Consider the following 19,275-nt stretch of genomic DNA (forward strand, 5'->3'; position numbering starts at 1 on the left):
CCTCTAACACACCAGGTTAAACTGTGAGGAGAAAGGTTTTCAAGAGGCTTCCAGTGAACTGATGATATATCTGGGTCTGTCAAGAGAAACTATACCACTGAGGAGCCTCTACGATGACCAATATTATTTTCAAAGTGAATTAATCCGTACCTTTCAGTGGATGCAACACATCAAGGACTTTCAGACTAGGATTTTATTTTTCATTATATTTATTTGTCTTTTTTTTATAGAATATTTATTTTCATTGTCAAAAAAAAGTTTATCGAAAATAGACATATATTTTATGAGATTTTGTACAGTGCAATTAACATAAGTAACAATTCGACATACCCCCAACAAATACTAAAGAAATACAATTATATCACTAAAAAGGTCTATCTATCATGCCTAACTATCTCACCATATATGCATTCACACTCACTCTCATACTGTGCAAAAAAGCTAAAATAACAAACAAAAAAGACAAGATATCGGAGAGGCAAATTATACTAACAATACATTTCATCAATGACTTGATACATGGTTGTTCCAAACATGGAATAATTGTTTTGGCTCTTGGTTTGTTCAGCTCATCCAGGAGTTGGTCTCGGATATATAGGGCCTACGTACGTTTCGGGGATAGTGGGTTATTAAGATCACCTCCCTCAGGGCCAACATTAACACATACAAATATACAATATAAAACCAGGGGGTCTTCTCGTTTAGGTCATTAGGGAAGGATATGTTCGTATGCACCACGGCGTCGCCGTGCTGCATACGAACAGCTTCCAGTGTTCATGGTTCAAGATGGACTAGTCGATACAAGCCCGAGACGTTACTAGTAGCAGTCTTTTCGAGACCGGCGTTTACGTATGAATACTTTGGATTAACACACTGTGAAGTACACCATTTTAAAGGTGTTTCCTTACCTTGTCATTACTTCAAGAACACGCACGTACTTTGTGGAAACTCGTACTGGATTGAGAGTTACCTATTAGTGGTTACTGTATTACATGAGCCAGCGCACATTCCGTCATCTCTGAGAGATATATCCTTCCCTAAAGACCTATATGAGAAGACCCCCTGGTTTTATATTGTATATTAGACCTAAAACTAATTAAAGGAGTCCCTTTGCTTTACACTTATATCTGGGTCTGTCTCCCTGATCCTCCAGGGCAGTCTCTTCTGCATTAGAAGAACAACCTCCAACTTTTCTTACCCATTAAAGGGTAAGGAACCCAGGAATGGTACAGAGAAGAGCTGCAGCGTTTGGATAGGAAGATGTTTGCATTTCTATAACCGTGGATGTGTGTTTGTTCCCCAAAGGCACTGTGGAATGATGCCGAGACGCCTATGGTTAAGTGATTGGTACTTGAAACCATGTCTTTGGTGCTGGATTGATCGGTCTCAGCCGGCTTACTGTGGCGTTGGCTTATTTCGGAGTGGCTAGCCAATCATCTCAAGGCAGGACGGTTGAATGCACAAGGAAAATGTGCTTAATATTCAGAGTTGAGGCTTTAAGCACAGCCGGTCAGCACGGGCCCTATGGTGACTTGCACGTTTAAAGTTTTGCAGAGTAGTTAAATGTCCTGCACGTGTGCGTGTTTTTCATGGATGACTTGCAGAGTGGACTTGTGTGGGCTATTATCTGTAGTTTTGGTTAGTGTCTGCTCAATATTAGTATATCTTTTAATTTTTATTAAACAGTTGAAGCCGCGTCCTTAACGTTTTGAGAAGGAAGGGCGCTTGGTTTGGGTTACTGGAGATGGAGTAACCCCAAACGGAGTTGCAGTTAGATCTCCTAACCGGGTTAAAAACTTTTAAGAAGGTTTTCATAGGTCCAATATAGAGTCATCATGCGGGAACCTGTTAGGGATGGAAAATCAGGTTTATGAGAGATCAGAAATGAACCTCCTTTTCTTTCCCAGGATGTATCCTCTTTTTAGATCTTTTGAGCTTGGTGATAAAATACTTATTGGTGAATTTGGGGTGTTATTTGCATTTTTTTTAAATTAAATATTTATTGTGAATCTCAAAATATAAAGTGATCGATGCTAAAAGTTAAATTTTTGCCATTCCTTCTTGTTTATTAAAAATTGCTAAATATCAAATGCAACTTTGTGGAAGGGAACACCTCATACTCCGCATGAAATTGGTGTTATCTTTCCTGTGACTGCTTGTTGATCGCTCCTGCTAAAGGGAGTCGAATATGTAGTTAATCATGTGACATGTTTTTTTTTTATACGCATTCACTGCGGACCTCATGCTTGGCAAAAAACTTTTCTGAGTAAGGCAGAATGGTATGCCACAAATACCAGAAGAAAGATTAAATAAACTCAGAGCGGTCTGTGGGGGCCCTGGCAGGGGCCTTTGCCTCGCAATGGGGCTCCACACTTGAGGGCCACTTGTTCAGGCTTCGGCATTTTTACAAGCTTGGAAAGCCAGGGGCCCATCACATCATGTAGTGGAGCCAGTGCTTAATGTGTAACTACACTAAGGTTTACTATCACATTCCTACAGGTGTGATAATTTGGATTATTCCTGCACACCCACAGCTGTTAAAATGGCCTGGACGCGCTGGCATTATTGCTTTTTTAAAAATATTTATTAAAGTGGTCAATTATTTGCTAATGTTTTAAAAGTGCCACCAAGAGGTCGACTGTGGTTTACGGTGATAAATATGTACTGGTGTTGAGATATACGTGCTGGTGCTGAGCACCGGCAAAGACTGGCACGAATTAAGCACTGAATTGGAACCCATGTTTTGCATTGTTGCTTAACCACAATCACGGAGTATGAAGGAGCATTGCTGCAACCTCCCAGCTCCCAAGAGACTATTTTGATTATCAAAGGGCCAAGCAATAAGGTTCACTTGGTGCCAGTGAAATGTTTACATTGAACCGTATTTAGAGTGTGGTGGGCAAGTTTTTCTAGAAAAACTATGAAAAGTTTGAAAACTTCAATGTGAGTTGGGCTTTGCTTTTGAAAATCGGCATTTATAGGAACATGTTTCACATGAGTGAAAACAAGGTATATGCTTGTGTCCAAAATGTGTGTGAGTTATCAGTGTAACACAGTTTTAAAGTACTTATGAGAAAATGAGAAGTAAGGGATGACTTTGTATGCTAAATTCTCACGATTTACTGGGGTGACAAGTTTTCTTAGAACTCATGAGGAAAAGCTGAAAAAGGTCTTCACTGCCATACTAAAGGCTGAACAGTTACCAGAACCAACTCACACTTACGAGAGAGAACTATGCAACTCTTAGTAGAGTGGAAATTTGTGCAAACTAAGAGTAGGCCAATAATCTGGAGCTCCACAATTCTACACTTTGATAATACAAGCTTTACACATCCCTTGCTCAGAGTGATTCATCTGCCCTACATTGTACAACTGTGGGAATTGAGATCATGCCTACAACGCTTTGTATTTGACGGATTCACGCCTAGACTGGTCGAGCATCACTGACCCTACTGTCAGTACAAGCACTGAGCAGTGCCCAGGATGCTGGCCTATGGTTCTGGTCAGGCTGTTCACCTGTTGGTCTCTTTTTCCATGGAAAGTTGAATGTTGCAGTGCATGAGGCATATTGGTTGCTGCCCTTTGCTATGAACCCTGTTGATGAATCTTGGGCCTTGTACAGTATTGTGCACATGGTAACACCACCGGTATGGTCCATTCTATTCCTTGAAAAATCTAAAAAGTAAATACTTTGGATGAAAGCAAGTTTGGAACACACAGTGCTCTTCTTTAAGCAGCAGAATATGTTCTAACTGAATTAGTTTTCATATTACATTATTTCACCTTTACAGGTATAACATGAACCATGTGTTAAGCCTGCTGTACATGAATCTAGTGAATATCCTTTTAAGCATAATAGACAAATTGTAAATCCTTCTAAGTTATTTGATGGAATTACAATAAGGTATCCACATCTACGTGACAGTCTTTATAAGAACCAATAGATGCATTTGTAAGTTAGCATTACTCCATCAATAACTGGACTCTTTTAAACATAGAGATTGTCCAGTTATGTATTGTTTCCATTCGGCATGTTGACTGCAATTCCAAATACACCGGAAGAGCTTGCAGCTGTTCAAATGTGTTCATACAATTCACTGGGGCTGTTCTCAAAGGTAACTTACACTTGAGAGTAATTTACATGTGTAATTTATTATTGTGTTTTTCAGCAGCTTTACTGTTTTTGGCTGTTAGCAAAATCAGATGGTAAAGTTATTCAAAAGCGTAGATTTACAAACCTTAACTCTCTGATAAAGGAAGTCGACAAATTTACAAGTGTAACTTACTGCAGCCAAAAAGAAGCAGCAGCACTTCAAATGGCCGACCTCTGGTACCACAACATCCTCCCATAGTAAATAATGGACCCAGATGACAGCCTGGTCTGAGCAGGAGGGTGGTGTTTGTGCCAGGGTGTACCGAATGAAAGGTGGGGTAGGTGTTGGAATACCAAATGGTAAAGATGTTTTGATATATATATATAGATAGATATATATATATATATATATATATATATATATATATATATATATATATATATATATATATATATATATATATATATATATATATATATATATAAAATCTTACTCGAAAAGCACTACCTGAACAGACAGTATACCACCTGCCTTTGCAAAGTGTTTGGGAGCTAGGCTTCTTCTGGTTAAAGCTGTATCTCATTGCGCTGGCTTCAGAAGGGTGTCCAGAAAGAATCTGTTCAACAGTTCGCCTCTTTCTTATGAAATGTTTTAAATTCCTTTAGGATAAGTAAATGAAAGATAAGCATTGCTAAATGCCAGGGTAAATAACCCTGGAATCTCATCCATCTTTGTTTTAATTAAATATATTCTATTTACAGGGACATTTTTTCTCTGGGCTTCGGGCCTTTCCGCTGGGTCTGTACCTCCGGTGACCCCCAGGACCTGTCGGTCACAGACCTTATTGCTGCTTCCGAGCTGGAAAACATCATTAATCAAGGAGGTGAGATTAACTGGCAGCTAGTCCAGTGAGAATGCCATATTAATATGTAGTTGAAGTGCACACCAAGCTCATATTAGAAATGCACAAACACAATAAAAGCAAAGTGTTGTGAACATTACAATGTAGGTCAGTTCATATTGTAGCATGTATGCAGCATTTTATATCCTGTTTTGGGTCGCCGAAGGGCGTTTTTGGAAGGGTAACATGCTCAACCCTCTGGGGAGTGCACGAGTGGCAGGTATTGCATTTGTTGTGATCAGTGCTTAATTTGTAAACAAAAATGAAGTGCCGGCGCTGAAAATGCTGCCAAGGAGGCTGCAGCCCACTTCTACCTCCGGTGTGCCCAGCTTTCAACACCCGCTCTGCCTCAGTCTCTATCCTGTAACCATGTTCTGCTGTCTGTCCCCTAAGACATGTGTTTTACTTCCTTACCTACACTGACAGATGAGTGCAAAAACAAAATGTACACCAAATGAAAATGCTTTTTTAGAACATATTAATCCGTGCGGTCTGGCTAGGTTTGTTGCAGGTCAGGAGGCTGCTTGAGCACAGCCGGTCATGTCACGGCTAGTGCTGCCTGTAATTAGTTTGGTCAAGTTATGACGATGGCAAAGGCATACACTGCTCAGCTTGCTGTGACCCTGCCTGCCACAGAACAAGCACTGTCACCAGCCGCAATGCCAGTGAGATGTGAGTATGGCTGTTGTACATACTGGGCTCAAACACACTCCGCAATTAACATGCTTGGAGGCAGCGCACAGAAACTGCAGGTGACTCCATAGTGCACAAAAGTTGCGATGGGCCACAGCCACATCAAGCGCATTGAGGATAGTAGCAATGCAGGGCTGCAGGCCCCCACTACAATTATCCAATGGGAGGCTTAGGCTCAGGCTCAGGCAGTCAGTGGCAAGGTGCAGCAGACTCCGGGAATAGAATGCAAGCCATTCGTTAATGATGACTTCTTGGATTCATGACGGGCGTGACTACCTCATCACTAAAGTGATGATACACAATCATGCCTGCCTGAACAGATGTATGCCTGCCTATGAAAATATACTAGCCCGTCACCATGCAAAGTATGTGGTTCTTTTTATTTTAAATTGGGCAATTAATATTGAGACCACCACCTGCAGCACCAGAAATCGCAGCCCCGGCCCTGTGAAAGAAGTGCCGGTGCTGAGCACCTGAAAGCACCTGCTCAAAATAAGCCCTGGTTGTGATCCATGTGGCAAGAGATTTGGTATTGTGCGAGAGTGACCAATGAGGTACATTTTCTTGTCTTGCGCAGGGCTGTCAGTATGGGACATCAGAGGGACATTATGCCCATAGCCGCAGAACATTTCAGGGCCCCATGCTGCTCTAACAAAAGTTATTTACGCACTTTTAAGTGAAAGTAAGCTTGCTGTCCTATTTAAGCGAACACAGGCCAACAAGTCTTGCCTTTGGGACCTATTGGCTTTCCCAATGCGTTTAACCATGCATCGGTAAGATGCTGTACAGCATGGTGAAAAACCATTTAAATAAAAGTGCAATGACTCATCTGCACGCTAAAATGACTCTAGCCCTTCCTATGTACATACTGATCCATATGTACTGATAAATTAAAACAAGCATTGAAAATGCAATAGGTCTCGCAATAGAAGAGTTTAACATTTTCCGTTTTGCAAATGGATGAGTGGCGTTGCATGGATGAGTGGCGTTGCGTGGGCGAGTGGCGTTGCGTGGGCGAGTGGCGTTGCGTGGGCGAGTGGCGTTGCGTGGGCGAGTGGCGTTGCGTGGGCGAGTGGCGTTGCGTGGGCGAGTAAATGAAGGGAAGCGAAAGAGAGAGAGAGAGAGTTAAGGGAGGGAGAGAGAGAGAGAGAGAAAGAGAGAGAAGGGAGAGAGAGAGAGTTATGGGAGGGAGAGAGAGAGTTATGGGAGAGAGAGAGAGAGAGAGAGTTATGGGAGGGAGAGAGAGAGAGAAAGAAAGAGAAGGGGGAGAGAGAGAGAGAGAAAGAGAGAGAAGGGAGAGAGAGAGAGAGAGAGTTATGGGAGAGAGAGAGAGAGAGAGAGAGAGTTATGGGAGGGAGAGAGAGAGAGAGAACAAGTGATACCAAAAAAAGTAAGCCATGCACGAGTGATTAACGAATGCTGATATTTTTAAGCCCACAGCAAATGTTACTTTGCCCAGTGGGAGAATATAAAAAATTGTTTGTAAAAAATTGACAGAGTGCGCAAACCACAGAGTTAATGGCCAATAAAAATAAATCCAAGAGCGACCATGTGAGTTTTAGGCAAAGGAGACGCTGAAGAGCCCCCGCTGCCTTGGTTTAAAACAAGCATTGAGAGCCTGGTGGGGGGGGGGGGGGGGGGGGGGGGAGGGGGAGCCAGCGAGTGGGAGGGAAGGAGCATATGGGGATGGGGTGTGAGACGGTGGTCGTCCGGGGAGGAAGGGCTGGTGGCGCCAAGCAGAAAGCGGGAGAGTGTCAGCGTCTCAGCAGCAGCTGGCCTGCAGAAGTTACAGGGACTGCTCATGCAGTACACGGAAGCGGCCCAAAGTAATGGTTTTTAAACATTAACTTGACCCCACCTGCAATGACATTTCCTGTGTGAAGTCGACTCATTCCAAAGGTGATTCAATTCATATTGAGTAGTTAAGCTATGTTCATCTGGAAGCAGTTTTAAAAGGCCCTCTTCACTTCCCAAGTAAGAAAATGTCTAATGCACATGAAACGAGCGCACTTTCCCCACTACGAGAGCATGAAGCACGTGTGTTGAAGGGCACCTGTTAAGGCCAACGTGTTCAGGCTGACAAGGCACTCCCCACTCATCTTCCCAGTAACATTAGCTTCTCTTTACAGGAAAGTCAAAGCACAGCCGTGACATTTACCAAGAATACACACAACACTTACAAGTTTTAGACATAAAAAATCAATTACGATACAGCATGCTACAAAAGCTTTTTAAAGTTTTAACTTTTAAAAGGAAGCAATCTTTATTGTGAAAGTGAATTATGAAATTCTGTATACCTTTGTGAGCTGGGCCAGGGATATGGACGAAGAGGAGTCATTAATGTGTTTACAAAAAAACATTAAACAAAAATTTTCAAGTTTCACAAAGTAAAGCATTGGAAAAATTGTCACCTGCTCCGAAATAAAATACAATTAAAAACGGGAGGGTTTTCTTCTGAAGAATGTCCTCGAGGAAAGAACAGATTTGTTAAGTGGAGATTTTCATGAAATGTAATCAGATAGACTTTAAGGTGGTTCCCAATGTCCTTCATGCTTGCAGGAGGGATACGAAAACAAAATTAGCTACACCAGATCAGCTCATATGAAAAATGATGGCAACAAAAACAAAAAAAGACAAATGCGCTTGCAGCTGTATTTGAAGAATGGGCAGTACTTAAGAGATTGACATACAGTGTTGAATTCCTACTGCAAATGGATGCGTGAAAAGTGCAAAACGAATAAGATCGAGAACAAGCTGCGAACAAAGCATCCGAAAGCAGCCTAAAGGGGAGAAAGGAGGGGTGAGTGTAAGCCGAGGTCACACGGCGGGCAGGGGAGGGGGCGGAGCGGGGAGAGCGAGAGCGGCATGTGGGTGTGAAGAAGCCGGGCCTTTGAAGTGAAGCTAAGCTTCACTTCAAAGGTGTCGGAGGAATGCGGGCGGCTGTGCACGCGCTTTTAAGATCAATGCACATGCGCATTGAGCTTAAAAGTCACGGGCACTGCAAGGAATCGCCACGATTCCTTGCTTGTTAGTTGAAGCGTGGTTAGGCCGCAATAGGCTCGCAAGCTCGATGCGCATGCGCATCGACAGGCGAGACCTAAAAAGAAATAAGTGTGCAAAAGTGCCTTTAAGGCAGATTGACGAAAGCAGTTTGCTGACTGGTCCGCTGCAAAAAAAAATGTAAGAATAAAAACTACGTAAGGAGGGGGGAGCAATGGGGAGCGGGCAGACGTGATGGTTCGGCAACTCTAAGCTTGCAGGTGGTGGAGGGAAGCGGCACAATGGGCAGAAGCACACAAGCAAAAAGGTCACAAAAGGGAGAAGCACACGGGGGTGAGCACAACACTGAGGTGGTGGGAGAAAAGTGTGTGAGGGAAGAACGCAAAGGCATGGGAGAGAAACACTAAGCTTGGCAGGGGAGAAGAGAAGTATACCAGGAAGACAACTGGAAAACACATGCACTCTCATGAAGTGGCTGTTCCTTGATTTATTTGACCAGTAGATACTGATGGCTATGACTCCGACAGTGCACTGGAGCCTGCTGCCCAGGTCCCAATGCCAGTGCTCTCTCCTTAACACACGATGTAGGAAATTGGTACTCCCAGTTGGCAAGGACATTAACCCCCCTTAAAAGTCCCTAGTAATTGGTGCCAAGGGTACCCAGGATATTGGTGTTAAAGTGGTCTCCAGGACCTAAAGCACTAATTGTGCCACCCTTTATTGACCCGAATAAACAGATGACATCAGGCTTGCCATTGCAGGCTGCAGGAACAGTGTAAACTACTCCAACTTGACTTTGATCTATATATATCTTTGATATATATCAGTCACCCCTAAGGTAGGCCTCATACACCGAGGAAGCAGGGTGCAGACTACTAAAATTGTGGACATATAAGGGCAAGTTTATATGTCCCTATATTAGCCATTCTATTAAGGACTACTATAAGTGTTCAGCGGTCCATAGGATAACATTTACTGGCATCCTGGCACACCCAAGGTCGCCAGCTCCATTATGGTACCACTGAATATGGTCTTGTTTGGTATCAAACAATGTACCTCCTTACCCCTGGCATGATTCTAATGTTTGGTTTGATGTGGCATGCACCCAAGTGGCTACCTTAGAAGCTGCCCACCTTACACATTGCCCACCTGATTGCCCCAGCCTCCCTATGCTGTGGCTGGCAGCTGCTACTGCCAAGACAGGAATCTGATGACCTGCCAGGCATTGTGAATGCTGTCAGGAGCCAGAAACAAAGGCCTCACCAGGAAAGAGATGACCCTCCCTTCATGAGAGGATGGCTAGTGAAGTGGCACATCAAGGCGGTGAGCTTCAAAGCATGCACCGCCTCTGAAACCTTGTCCTGGACCAAAGACTGGCTCCCCCAGACAGAGGGACCCCTTTGAGAGCCAAAGGCAACTCCAGACTCCCTTGGACTAGTGGCACTAGTCGACTGCAACCCTGGGGAAAAACAACATCCCAGAACAAAAGAATCACTGGTCATTGGGCCATGTGAGGAGTCACCTAAAAGTAGATGGTCCAGTGGAATTTGCAAAATGTAATCCTGACCTTCTGCAAGTTTTAGGCAGCTACACCCCCCCTGGACTTCCAGATGTCGAAGCATCATCTTGCTGACCTTATCGCTACCAAGGCTTGTTGGTCACCAGTGCGTTTACCACCATCTTTGCTGCAACAAGAGGTAACCACGCAACCCCTTTACCCGACCACGGCAGTGGCCCCGTTGTTGACCTTTTACATCAGTTTCCTGCTCAGCACTATCTAAGTGGGAAAACTGTCTCTCCCGCGTCAGCACCACGGACAGCTAGGACAACTCTACACCGGGCCTCTCGGGCCAGGTAAAATTGAACAGACTGCTGTGGCTTGGTCCTGGGGCCTGCATCACCTTCACCCTCCGTGGGTTCCTCGGAACTCGTCCTGTCAGTGACCGAGTGTCACTAGTACCTTTTTCCCATTGACTGCTATGGTAAAGTTTGCAGTATTGAGTTGAACTGATTTAGGGTTTCTTCTCAAATCCATAACTCCGGTTATATGCATCCAATTGTGTTCGTTTTAGTGTCTAGATATATATATAAAAATCTGTGTATTTCTATAAATTGATGTCCGATTTCCTTCGAGTCATGCCAATTACTTATTGTGATTGTTGGTACTCTGCAATGCTTAACACTTGTTCCTCTGGTAAAGCCTGATGGCTCTTTGTCACACTACCGGGACTGTGCTAGGGATTTATTTTTGTGAATCCAAAGACCATCTTTTGGGTATCTTGTTAGTATTACATGTTGAAGCCTAACCAGCATCACATGATACTGCACTTTCATACACATACTATGAGCTTTGAGCCTCTTTGTACATGCTGGAAAAAGTGGCTGACATTTGCCCCCGCCCCCCCCCCCCCCTCACCCCCCCCCCCCCCCCCCCACCCCCCACACTGTTTGGTGAAGCAGAGGAGCTCGGATGGAGCTCCATTTTCCAATGTTGACAAATTAATAGCTGCCCTTGGAAATGGACTACCGGCCATAACTCCTCCACGACCTTCAGGCATCAGCATTCCCAACCAAGCATAAGCTGTTGGCTCCTTGCATGGTCCGGTTGTGGCTAATTTGTCCCCCTGCGGAATCTGGGCACACGAGTTAGAATACCGGCTTCCCCGTTTTACCACGTTGTGTGACTTGAGGCAAATATTTTGCTCTATATATGAAAACTTTTGGAATTGCGAATTCTTTAATCCAGGTCGCTTTCTCTCAAAGGCATCCAGTCAGATGGCCACCACCATGCAAGCCGAGAGGTTCCTTGAGGCACCCTTTCAGGCGCAGACCACACGACCAAATGTCAGATGTGGACATGCCAGAAAATTCGGCAGGAGAGTCACTAGACTGCCTGCGAGAGCTCCCAGTTTAAACCTGCATCTTAAAAAAATGGAAAATCTCGAGAGTGCGGCAGAAGTAAAGAATATGCGCCAGTAGATGTATTGTATTACTTTAGAAAATGTTGTTTCTGCTATCTTTTAATTTGTTTACTTTGGTGGCCCTCCTGCAGATACAATTTGGCGTGGTTGTGTCTCAAGACACAAACCAGGCAGTGACAGGCCCTCACATTTGACTCGAGTCGCCACGGGCTGTAATTTGCTTGGCCCCGAAATTAACAGTTTTGCATTACCAGCAGCCTAAATATTTGTCTTAACCATTGCTTTTCACCTGAAAATTTAGACAAACCCTGTTTTTAAAATTAAATGGCCACTCTCGCAGCTGTTCAGTTGTGCAGCCACAGACACAAACACCGTGCCCGTAACACGTGCCTAAAAACAGCTCGCCTTACTTCTAGCGCCGTGAGGCTTTCGCCCCTATTGATCGAACGCGAAGAGGCGCTGTACCTGGGCGCAGCCTGCCGAGCTTGGCGGCGCGTGTCACTTGGATATCTCGCTGGCACCATGCACGTGCTCACCTCACTTAACACGGCTACTTAAGATCAGCAATGTTAGCCCATTAATAAATAATTACACTTTCTCGTTGCCATGGAAGGAAGTATTTTGTTCAAGTTTATTAAACATAAGTTTAGGTTACATTACAGGCGACCCAAAAGTGTAGTGTCCCAGACCCAGTTAAGTCGACTTAATTATGTTTTGTAAGTACTATAAATCCCTGCAACCACAAGAGTCTAGTGGACATAGTGGTAAATTGCTTTTATAAATAAGCCATTGTTACCAAAAGTTACAGATGAAAATGTTGTCACAAAAGGCCTTTTTCCCACACATCTTCAGTATTTCTTTATTTTAGCAGTTCGTTTTTTTGAGAAAATTTGGAGGGAACTACACAAATGACCCCTTGCTGAACTTGGATTTTTGCCTACTTTTCAGAAATCCATAGATTTTCTGGATCACCCATGGGTTTCACATTCCTGTCCACCACAAACTAGAAGTAGGATGAGAGCACAAAAAATAAGTTTTCTTTTTTTGAAAACTGTCGTAACATTTAAAAAAAAAAAAATCCGTTCTACATGTTCCTGAAAGCCAAGAAGATGGTGACTTTAGCATAGCAAACCGTTCGTTGATGCCATTTTCAGAAGAAAAAAACAGGCACTTTTATACAGAGCTATATTTTTCCTATTTTCTCCGTCCTGGGAAATCCACAAACCCTAGTATGTTGGAATAAAAGGACACATGCCTTATGAGGAAAAAGGGTTATGGAGTCCTAGGTGCAAACTACCCCAACTAGCCAAAAAAGGGCTCAGCGCACACGCGGGGGTGATGGGTGGTGGGTGGTGGGGAGGGGTGGTGGGTGGTGGGTGGTGGGTGGTGGGTTATGGGTGGTGGGTGATGGGAAGGGGGAGGCAGAGGGCTGAGGAAGGGGGGGGTAAAGAGCAGCGGTTAAGGGGTTAAATGAGGTTGGCAAGAGTGTTCCAAATGTATTAACAAAAAATCTTTCTTGATTTATCCATAAATTCTTTTTCACATTGGTACAGACAAGTGTATGATTCCCAATCCATGCAATGGCTTCTTCAGGACCACATTTGTTGAATTTAAACATAAAAAGTTATCTACATCAAACAATTTCAAGTATTTCAGTTTAGCATCCTAAAAATGTAAAATACATTTTTCTGCTGAGTGAGACTTATAGCTCACATTCCGCACCTTTTGATTATTTGCTATGTGTTTGACTTGAATCGGAAACTTATCAGCAAGGCTTCAGCCTGCCAAAAGGTTGTCCTTTGTGGCGTCACATTGATTCAGTTCTGCTTCGGAAAAGATGTGCAGAGCCTATATATGCTCCACTCCTGCACGCTGATGTCCGTTTCTTTCTTTTTGCGCTTCAAGACGTTGATCCGGAACTTCACTCGTCTCTCGGAGACTGCTTTTTTGTGTGAATTTCTTCCAAATTTCTAATGTGTGAAAGGGATGTCGCACCTTAGGACAACAGGTATAAAACTCTGCAAGGACAGTGGCAAGAAGATGTCTGTGACAGATCCCTCCAAACACGAAGGAACCACACTTTGGAACCTGTCCAGCTGCACCGCCCAATACAGGATTATATGAATCCAATAAATCAAATTTTCAATTCCACCCTTTTATTTTTACCTATGAATAATATGTGACCCTGGGCATAGGACTACCGTATGCTCGCGTACTTTGCATAGTTTGCACAACTACACACTATACGAATTGCACGTAGCACAGTGCAAAAACGTGTAGCATAGCGGACATTTTTTGCTTGCTCGTGGCCCTCCTTGTCAAGTTGACAACCGCGAGCGAGCAAAATAACATCCCGGCGAGACTTTTTCCTCGTTTGCGATCAGCAACATCAAGTTGCTGATTGCGAGCGTGGAAAACAAACCTGGCGAGATTCTCAACGCGGGGAGGTCAAGTTTCTCATTGCGAGTGGTCGCGTATGCTCGCGACGAGAGACTGCCAGTCTGCGTTGAGAAAGCTGCCGCTCGAGTACAAATCTACTCGAGCGACAGAAAACGACAGCTTGCACTGTGCAAGATGCGGTTTGCAATGATTGCACAGTGCTGGATTCTTGTCCACACTGTGCAATCAGTGCGAACAGCATTTTGCACAGTGCACTACGCAGTTCGCGTAGCTTGCGTAGTGCACTTCACGAAGCGCTACTACACGAACTACGCCCAGGGTTAGACAGATCCCTGCCAGATTTGCTTTTGGTGTTGAGCCATGACTCCAAAACCTTTAGACACTGCCTGTTGATGAAACCAAAAGCCATCAGGGAACACAAGCTGAAACTGTCACCAAGCAAAAGAAGACGCAATGTCAGGATCACTTCAAGTGAAAGATATGGCCCCTCTCCTGCTACCATTCCTTGAGTCAACGGAGATATTCTACAGGCCTGTCTTCATTGTGCTCAAAGTTCTCATGTCGCAAAAAACATAAGAAGTTGAAGCAGAGTTCCGCTCCTTCTTGCTATTCCCACTCACTTGATGAAGTTAAAGAACTGGGGTATCCCGAAGAGTCTCATCGAGGCAATTATACAACTACACACGTACATGTGGATTTGTGGTAAACTCTATGATGAGATTCAAGTTTCTAGGAAAATTACCACCTCCAAGGGGGTCGAGCAGGGGTGTTTGCTAGCCCTATTATTCTTCATCTTGTACACCTCCGATTTATCCACCGCTCTTGACAACACCAAGAGCCACCCCCAAGATCGGGGATAAACACTTCACAACTGGCCCTATGAAGTTGAGCTTGTTCTGCTCAGCTACATGAGTTAGACTGGAGTGGCTGCTAAATGTTTTGCACTCTTACGCCAACATCAATCGCCTGGAAATCAATATAAGATAAACGAAGATCCACGTTTTGGGCAGAAAAATTAATAAGACTGATAGCTGGCATCTCAAGGGTCATAAGATCTCCAAAGAACAGACCTGCAAATATCTTAGCAATCCAGTTGGTGCAAGGTGGTCCTTTGTCCACCATGTGATGCCTGTAGAAATGAAGGCCCTGACGCTCCTGTCCTTCTCAAGACTATCCCGCTCGCTGCAGGGGAGGAGCCTCGATCCACTTTTGAAGGTGGTGAGGGCTAAAATCATCCCATCCTCTGTTTATGGTAGTAAGGTGCTGCTGGGGAGGGATGGTAAGCGTCTTAATAATCTGGTCGCCAAGACCTAAAAGGCCACTCTTCGCTTGCCGAGATCGTCATCCGCCTTGCAGACCTGATTGAATCCTCATTGCTCAACGAGTGGCACGGGCAGGTGCCTTTCTAAATATTTTCCGAAAACTTCAGCTGGCAAGGGGAGGAAGATTAGAGAAACTATTATGGGATGAAATTCATTCAGGCTTCCTGTATTTTGAGGAATGTTGTAACCAGCTGAATGCCAGAGAGCTCTTGCCCACACATGTCCCAAAAACACCTTCATGTGAAACATCAGAAGGCGAGTACGACTTCGCTTCACACCTGGTTGACATAGATACTCTGGCAAAGCATAGGCACTCTTGGGAAGTTGTCAACCCTTACCATCTGAGGTGTCAACAACCTTACTTGGCGTGCACATACACTCAATACACAAAATTACAGTTTATGGTTCTTAGGCTAGGGGACTGGCTGTTTTTGAAACCTATAGCTCGGTGGCTTAGGCCTTCGGAAACAATAGCCTGCAGGGGCTGGAGTGCTCATGAGGAATCATTTCAACATGTTCTTTGCAGCTGCCCTGCTCTGTTAGACGAATGGAAAGAACTCTTAAGGCCAGAATGGAACAAACTAGGCGCTCGTGCGTGCTGGCAGGCCATCATTAATGCACTTAACCCAGATAACACCACTATGCACATCCTGCTGGTCACATTTGTGGCCCTATATGTTAATAAACTAAGCAGGGAGGACACAACATCTGGTGTGGCATTTACCACAAATTCAAATATTTTACATGGCATTGCGTCACCATTACAGCACACCGAGGCAAACTTGTCCAGTTAAATGATAGAAGAATAGAGGTAATGGCTTGTATGAGTTTCCAGCCAGCAGTTTGAGAACCTCCTAATGTGGGTAGAACTTTGCACCTTGCTCATCCCCTGAATTTCCCCCCTGCAGAAGTCTACTTTTTTTTTACAGTTAAACTTGTTCACGAAATCCTGTTTTAAAGTGTCATGTGAATAGTTCTGTGCAGCGTATTCTGAGTTTTTTCACAATAGCACAGGTGCACCACATAAATTTAGACAACGAATTATATAGAATCCTTGTCCACAACGTGTTCATCCATGTATCTTCCTTTATTCAATGAAGTCATTAAAACAAAGTCAAGATGATTGAGACACAGCAGAGGTGTTTCGTCCTTATCAGAAGGACTTCTTCAGGGCAATTAAATCTTTAGATATTATTTCTATTTAGGTAAGAATGGCCTCCCGCTAAGTCGAGATATAGAATCTAAAAAGATGCTCCAATCCTACAAAGTATTATTTGTAAAAGTAGTAATTGGCACCTTAATCTAAAAGGATAGGACGAGCAGGTATGAGATGACTCCCAGTTTAGTTAATCCTTAGTCCCAGGTCAGAAAAAGGAGAAATGTGCAAAAGATAATTGCACAATACTGTAACCGGCCAGATTCAGTTGGTCAGTCTTTGCCAACCAAAGATCGACAGCATCCCCAGAGTTTCCCCCCTGCAGCAAAGTACTCTTTTTTTAAAAATCTTTAAAAAATAAATGTTTTTACAGTGAAACTTGTTCACGAAATCCTATTTTAAAGTGTCAGGTGAATAGTTCTGTGCAGCGTATTCTGAGTTTTTAAGTATTTAAGGTCCACTGAGCCAAACAAAGCCTTCGCTTTAAAGTGAATTACTGGCTCTCGCAACCAACTCCGGTTGAAAAACGTTTTCTGCTTTTTTGCACTTTGTCCTTATCTTCTATTGACATGGTCTGATTCTATTTTGCACAACCCTGTCTTTGAGGCCGTTTAACTTTTTTTCTAGTTCTGTTCTTCCTTTCCCTTAATCTAACCATTGACCTTGGAGTTGGCTGCAAGGTGGCTTGAAACCCAGTGCCTTAATGTAGAAGTGAAATTGTTTAACCATGGAGCACAAATGATAAATTTACCTTGAAGTTTTTGCATATGAAATTTTAATGCATTATTCATGTTATTGTTGCAATGGTTTTAAGAAACCGAACAATAAATATTATTATTACTATTTCGCATCTGAATGGGCTCAACATTGAATGCAGCAATTGCCATCAGAAGTGTGAGGGATCTTGCAAGGAAATAATAAGATTTACTAGTAGGGGTCCTCAACAATATCTTTATTGGTGGGGTCCTCCAATATATGAAAATGTAATTACTAAACCATCAAGTCTGTAGATCTATATGTTACAGCCGATTTATTTGCCAGTCAGGGTCATATTTTTTGGTCCAGAAGACCCAACGATTCCCGCCTAATCTACATTTCCCAATAAATTGTGTATTTTCCTATTGTGGAGGGACACCTTTAACATGCGCACACCTATGTGTGCATGCAGTCTCCAGGTCAAGCAAATCAAGGTTTTATCCCCATTGGGGTTTAAATATGGCCCCATAGGTAGTTGTAGGTCATCCAGTAGTAAACTTGTGTCAAGGGACTGGTTACTGCATCCGAGAGTCTACCAGCCCAGAGCCATCCCTTGATGCAAGTTTGATTATGGGGAGGGAAGATGGTGCCATATTTCCGTGTGGTGCAGTCTATCACACTCCGCACGTTCTTCTCTATACCAAGTGGGTCGCTGCCATCCAATACATTCACCACAGTTCTATAAATTGGGTTACACTGAACTACCATGGACTCGACAATTCTCGCTCCGGTGCCTACTCGATTCACGGGTTCACACTCTGCGACTCTGGGCAATAGCTTGCTTAATCTCCACAACGGCCCCTCGCGGCGGGATGCCTGGCTTTCACCTTGCGGATACCCTGCCGGGGTCATCTCACAGGGGAATACCAGGACGGGTTCCCTAAGCAAGCGCTTAGAAACCGCTCGGTGATTTGCGCTATAGAAATTCCTGTACATTTACATTTACATTTACCAGTCCCAGAATACTGTGCTTCAAGTGGCTCACCGGCAATTTCTATGGACTGCCTATGAGGAAGGGCGTTGGCCCGAAACGCGTCCGGCAAGGGACATTTAAAAAGGATTTTTTGTTCATGGTAGCAGCTTTTGTGTCGGCAATAAACCTACCTGTGTGTGTATCTCATCGAGGGGCAACTCTTCTTGTTATATATGCAAAAAAGAGAACTCTGGGTAGTTCTCAAGTTTAGGTGGAAAGCAGCTTTCTTTGATAGAAAAGCAGACATTTGATGTAAGCATATCTAGAGTGCCACTGGTGTTGAGAGTGCTCTATACAGGAGCTGCTTTCCACCTAAACTTGAGAACTACCCAGAGTTCTCTGCTTCTTTTTTGCATAATTTGTCACTCTATGCCTGAAAGGGTATTTTTTTAATATATATTTTATTTAATGAAAACATTTTATTGCTGTCATGCTAACGGCAGTTATGTGACAATTACTCAATCCCTTCTGTCTAAAAGTGACAACAATTGAAGAATTTGAAAGTAAAAAGTTTCCAATAGCTAATATTGTCACATGCATGTGTCTTCTTAAATGACGTGATCATATTTGTATATTTCGCAGTGGGTGATGCAGTGCAGCAACAATACAATGACAACATCCGCTGGATCCGGGAAGCTGGAAGGCATGACTTGGTAAGCGCGGTAGTGAAATTCACGTACTACAAACCAGTGTCCACGTTTTTTCATTGGAACTGTATCGATATTGGTGTTGACAGACCTTTTGATAAGATGTGTTTTTACAGGAAGAAAATCCCTCTGATTGTACTGCGTGACACATAAATTACAATAAAGGGGAGAAATCTGGTAAATATTACTTGGGTGATTGGAGGGGAACCTAGAGCAATACTGAAGATTGGGTTAGAAGGCAGAAGGCTCAGAGAGAACGTCAATCAAGTGTGAGGAAACAGTGGGTACCAAATTGATCATTGGAAAGAACAGCAACACAGTCAGAACCATCAGTTACCAATTCCTACAAACCTAGTATTTTCAATAAAAGCCAACTCTCTGGTCATACCCACTTAAAGGCATTTTGACAAGA

At 43.6% G+C, this 19,275-nt stretch overlaps 1 protein-coding gene across 1 annotated transcript in view; it reads left to right on the forward strand.

Moving 5' to 3' along the window:
* UROC1 (urocanate hydratase 1) overlaps nt 1-19,275 on the forward strand; it is a 196,713-nt gene that overhangs the window by 137,984 nt on the left and 39,454 nt on the right. Inside the window, exons 14-15 of the mRNA XM_078661719.1 lie at nt 4,856-4,977; nt 18,799-18,869. Coding sequence (XP_078517845.1) covers nt 4,856-4,977; nt 18,799-18,869 — 193 coding nt within the window. The remainder of the gene's footprint in view (nt 1-4,855; nt 4,978-18,798; nt 18,870-19,275) is intronic.

The sequence above is a fragment of the Lissotriton helveticus genome, chromosome 9 (assembly GCF_964261635.1).
Source record: "Lissotriton helveticus chromosome 9, aLisHel1.1, whole genome shotgun sequence".
Classification (NCBI taxonomy): Eukaryota; Metazoa; Chordata; class Amphibia; order Caudata; family Salamandridae; genus Lissotriton; species Lissotriton helveticus.